Here is a 4,926-nt window from a genome sequence, read left to right on the forward strand (position 1 = left end):
GGCCCCCCCCCGGTGCCCCCCTCCCTGTGTCCCCCGTTAGCAGGGCCTGGGTGCAGCCGGGTGCCAGGTGGCACGGCCCTGGCACCGGTCCCCTGCTGCCCCTTGCCACGCAGCAGCGTGCCCGGGCAGGGGGCCGTGTGCTGCCGCCCCTCTCCCCCCGTGCTGCCCATCTGGGTGCAGGGGGGCTGCTGGGGGTGCTCTGGGGTGCAGGGCGATGGGGAGAGAGTGGAGAGCACGGCCAGGGCCCCAGCAGAGGATGGAAAACCCTGGGCAGGTCACCCCGACCCACCGTGCCTCGGTGTCCCCCGTTGCTATAAAAGCTGTTGTCTGCCCCCCTGACAGCAAATCTGGTCTCTTTGCCCCCCGGGGGGGAGGGGGGGGGCACATTTGTCCCTGCTTTCCCCAGCCGCCTCCAGCCCCCCCATCCCGGGGGCAGCTGCTGCCCTCTCCCACAGCATGGGAATGGGAATGGGAAGATTATCGGGGGCCAGACGGCGCAGAGGGTGCTGAGGGGGTGCACGGGGTCCTGGGGGGGACACCACGCAAAACGCCACCAAGACCCCCAGGGAAGGGAAGAGCGGTGGCCCCAGCACCGCTTCGCACCCAACACCCCTGTGCTGGTTTGATATGGAGCACCTGGGCAGCCCCGGGGTGGTGGTGGTGGGGGGGGACACAGCACAGGCAACCCCTCTGTGCCCCCAGGGGTGCGGGGCCGCGGTGCCGCGGGGCGTGCTGGGGGGCAGCAGGTCGGTGCGGAGGCCGTAGGGCTGAGCAATCTCCTTCTATTTGTTCGAACGCGAGAGGGACGCGGCGCTCACGCCGGGCACTGCAGGCTGCAGTAGTCGGCGGACGTGAAGAAGCCGTAAATGTTGACGAGGGGGAACATGAGCAGGGCGCCCAGCAGGGAGCCCAGCTGCTCCACCGCCCCGTACCACACCAGCGCGCTGTGGCTGCGGCTCCGCAGGATCACCCCGGCCATCACCTTCACGTAGGAGAGCGTCCCGGTGAAGAGCACCCAGGAGAGGACCTGGTGGCGCAGGGGAGAGCGGTCAGCGGGGCTGCGGGGCCGTGGGGTGGCCCCCGAGACCTCCCCGGGGCTGAGGGACCCCCAAGACTTACGATGACGGCGTCGCCCCACTGGGACTGCTGCAGGAGCGGGCAGGGGCTCATCACCGCGATGGCCATGTTGTAGGCACCAAAGCCTGTCCCTGCCAAGGTGAGGGCGCCCAGCAGGGCCAGGGACCTGCAAGGGACAGGCGGGTGACACTGGGGAATGCCAGCCCAGCCCAGGGAGGAGGTACCTTTTCTCCCCCAGCACCCCAAAATGGGTCTGTTTTGGGGCTCCGTACCCACCTGCCGGGCAGGAACATGGCCACGATGCAGGCGAGGGGGTTGGCCATGGAGCTGAGCGTGGCCGAGAGGTGGTAGGCGGTGTTGCCGTAGGGCAGGCAGGAGTAGGACTGCACCGATGGCAGGACCCCGTTGGTCAGGGAGCTCACCCAGGCGATGAGGAGGTAGATGAAGGTGAGCTTGGCCAGCGGGTAGGAGACCGTCTCCAGGTGGTCTTCCATGGTCCGCTTGGTTTTCTTTGGGCACGGGTAGCCTCCGCCTCGCCCCGAGCCAGGTCCGTCCTCGGGGATCTGGTCAAAGGAACTGAGTATGATGGTGCTGGGAAACAACTGCTGCTGCGACAGCTCCCATACCTTAGGCTGCCTGGCGAGGAAGAAGAAGGCCACCAGGCAGGCCACCATCATCCCAGTCATGAGGAGGAAAAAGAGGAGGGTGGAGAAGTTGGCTGGGAGGTAGCGAGTCTCCATCTGGAAGATAACGCTCTCCACGGTCTTGTTGCCGGAGGTGATGTTGACCAAGCGGGTGACGTTGACGCAGCTGGAGATGCCGGAGCCCTGGCCCAGGGCGATGAGAGCGGGGATCAGCCCGCTGAGCCCTTCCCCGATGAAGAAGGTGGTGAGGTACTGGGGCTCCAGCTGCATCATGAAGGGCAGGAATGTGACGGAGGAGGTGCAGTCCACCAGGGCCAGGAAGAAAGTGAGGATGAGGAATGCAGTGCTGTGGAGCGTCCCTGCGATGAGGGACGTCTGGTTCCAGAGGAAGGCCAGCAGCAGGCAGGCCATGACGCCCAGGGACACGACCACGTAGATAACGGCCACCTCCTTCAGCAGGCCGGGCCAGAAGCGGTGCATGAGGGTGACGAAGAGCGGCCCCACGTTGGCCATCTGGATGATGATGGTGATGTAGGAGGGCAGCTCCCACTGCTCCGGCAGCACCGTCACCAGCAGCGGCAGCTCGACCCACAGCCCGTTGATGGCCACCCAGGAGCCCGTGCCGAAGATGCAAGCGAGGAGGTGGGTGAGCAGCGCCATGGCTCAGGGCCTGGCGCCCCCACCCCGGGGCGACACCGCTGTGCTGTGGGGAGAGGCCTGGCTCAATGACACGGCTCAGCCCCCCCGGACCCCTACCCCGGCCCCCCCTGCCCATCTCACCCCCCTGCAGGCAGCCACAGCCGCTCCTCCCCTATTGCCAGGCAGGCGCAGGACGCAGGGAGTGGCACGGCCCAGCACAGCACCCCCCTGTCCCGGGGGCGAGACGCCCCCCAGCACCGCGGGACCCCCTCCTGCTCCCCGCAGCTGGTGCCGCGGGACCCCCCTTGCCCTGCCTGCGGCACCTGCCCTGCTCTGGGTTGGGCCCCGTCCCGGTGAGCCAAGGCCACGCAGCGCCAGGCACGGAGCCCGGATGGGACCTGGCAGCGCGCTGGACCTGACCCAGCTCACGGCACGGCACGGCCTGGCACGGCCTGGCACGGCCTGGCACGGGAGGCAGGTGGATCTCACCTGGGGGCTGCGGGGCCTGGGCAGCCGCTCTCCTGGGACCCAAGGCCTCGTCCTTCCCACCGCATCCGCGGGCAACGCCAAGCAGCGCCCGTCTCCTCCCCGCCGGTCCCGTGCGATCCCGGCAGCCTCCGGTCACCGCGGGGGGAGAAGGGCCCCGCGGCCCCACCTGCAAAACTGGCCCTGGCTCATACCAGCGAGCTGAGTCAGCCCCACGCCACGTCCCCTGCCCACCCCGGCACCTGCTCCCCTTCCGTGTGCCCAGGCTCCTGCGCCCGCTCCCCACCAGCCTCCCGGGGACGGGGGGGACCCCCAATGTCCTTGTCCCTGAGCCCCGCGGCGGGCAGGGGGTGCAGGACGGGCGGCCACAACTTCAGGGCTGAGCCCTGGCGGAAGGATCCTGGTCTCCTGGGGCTGAACCCGGCCACGGCAACGGCCCACAAATGGCCTCATCCTGCCCCGGGAGGTGTCGGGGACGTTGGGAGGGAGCGGAGGTGAGGAAGAGCCGGGCTCCCGGTCTGAGCGGTCCCCGGGGAACCGCCGGGGCATCTCCCCCTGGGGAAACTCACTGTGCTTTTGGGGGAACCGGCGGCAGCACGCGGGCGGCAGCGAGTCCTTGCTGCCTGCCGGGGCCGTGACGTGAGCCGGGCACGTCACTGCCTCCGGATGCAGATGGGTGGCAGCACGCTGTGCTCCTGCTCCTGGTCCCAGCAGGCACAGTCACCCCGGCCCGGGGAGCAGCTGGCGGGGGTCCCGCGGGTCTCATGCCTCCTGCTCGGCACCGGTGCCGTGTTTCAGGGCACCTGTCCCAGGTCGGGGGGGGGTGCAGGAGGTCCTGGGGGGGCTCACGAGCCGTGGGAACGGCCGGCTGCGGGCGCAGGGCGAGGTGAGACTCAAAGCATAAGAAAGGATTAGGGAGAATCGCGGTGGTCCTTGGAGAGATGAGTGCAGGGGGGGCAGGGGGACCAGCTCCCGTCCTGCCCACCCACCCCAGGGACCCCTGCCCACCCTGCAGGAATGGGAATAGCTGGAGGGGGCTGGGGCTCAGGGTTCCCCTACCTTTCACCCCCCTCCTCCAGCACTCGTGGGTCCCCTGGGTCTGCCAGCACAGCCCACGTCCCTGGGCCAGCATGGGACCAGCCACCGGGTCCCACTCACCTCTCCCTGCCACCGAGCCCAGCTCGCCCCGCGCAGCCTGTTGGGGGCCTTTAAGCTCCAAACCCAGCCCTGGTGGCCAAAGTCCAGCCGTGTCCCCTCCTGCCCTGTCCCTGCCGGCCCGGGGACAGCCCAGCCCTTGTCCTGCCCCTGGGGGCCACGCTCCTCTCGTGTCCCCGCGTGCTGCCAGGGCCAGCCCCGTGCTCGCCGCCTGCCAGGCCGCGATGCCAGGCGTTCCCCGCGGAGCTGCCGCTGTCCCCGCGCACCCTGACTCTGCCGGGTGCCGGTGATTATTCCTGGCCGTGACACAGACTTTGCCCTTGTCCCCAGCTGAATGGTGTCCCACCTATTTCGGGCTGCTTCCTGCGGGTGCAAACGTCACCGAGTGACAGCTTCTGCCGCGGCTGGGATCGCTGCAGGGCCACGGGCTGTGCCGGGTGCCTTGGGGACACCGAGCGCGGCCAGCATGTGGCTGTCCCCCTGTGGGGTGCGTGGCCGGGATGTGACTGTCCCACCGGGCACGTGTCATGCACAAACGCTCCTCTGGCACTGCCGCCAGCCCTGCTGACCCTGCGGGACGTGACCGGGCGCTCAGCCATGCCACGAGCCGGCGGATGAGACGCTCACATCACCCGGGAGCTGGCGGGCTGCGGGGGACAGAGGCCAGCTGGGCTCGGTGGCAGCCTGGCGCTGGCTCGTCCCCGCACCCAGCTCCCCGGGACGCCTCGCTCCGGCTCTTCCCCCAGCACCCACAGGGTGTCGCTGGGCGAGCAGGCTGCAGCAGGCTGCAGCTGCCTTGTGCAACGCCCTGCCTGTCCCCTGCCTGTCCCCTGCCTGTCCCCTGCCTGTCCCCTGCCCGCTCTGCCCATGCTCAGCCCCCCTGGGGTCTGCAGCCAGCCCCTGCACCAGGCGCAATCCTGCCCCC

General features: G+C 69.5%; 1 protein-coding gene across 4 annotated transcripts; it reads right to left on the reverse strand.

The window, feature by feature from the left end:
* Nucleotides 1-764: 764 nt before the first annotated feature.
* Nucleotides 765-3,514, reverse strand: SLC52A3 (solute carrier family 52 member 3). 4 transcript variants are annotated; one of them, XM_035567107.2, is made up of 5 exons: nucleotides 3,416-3,507; nucleotides 2,850-3,023; nucleotides 1,354-2,424; nucleotides 1,120-1,243; nucleotides 765-1,027 (listed from the first exon to the last, which is right to left on the reverse strand). In XM_035567107.2, the coding sequence occupies exons 3-5, from the start codon at nucleotides 2,379-2,381 to the stop codon at nucleotides 815-817; spliced, it is 1,365 nt and encodes a 454-aa protein (XP_035423000.1). In that variant the 5' UTR covers nucleotides 2,382-2,424; nucleotides 2,850-3,023; nucleotides 3,416-3,507; the 3' UTR covers nucleotides 765-814. The 4 variants fall into 4 exon arrangements, with proteins under 4 accessions (XP_035423000.1, XP_035423001.1, XP_035423003.1 ...); XM_035567108.2 differs by having other exon boundaries at nucleotides 2,850-3,015; nucleotides 3,416-3,477; XM_035567110.2 differs by lacking the exon at nucleotides 3,416-3,507 and having other exon boundaries at nucleotides 1,354-1,640; nucleotides 1,704-2,424; nucleotides 2,850-3,015.
* Nucleotides 3,515-4,926: the final 1,412 nt, after the last annotated feature.

This window comes from Cygnus atratus, chromosome 16 (genome assembly GCF_013377495.2).
Source record: "Cygnus atratus isolate AKBS03 ecotype Queensland, Australia chromosome 16, CAtr_DNAZoo_HiC_assembly, whole genome shotgun sequence".
NCBI lineage: Eukaryota > Metazoa > Chordata > Aves > Anseriformes > Anatidae > Cygnus > Cygnus atratus.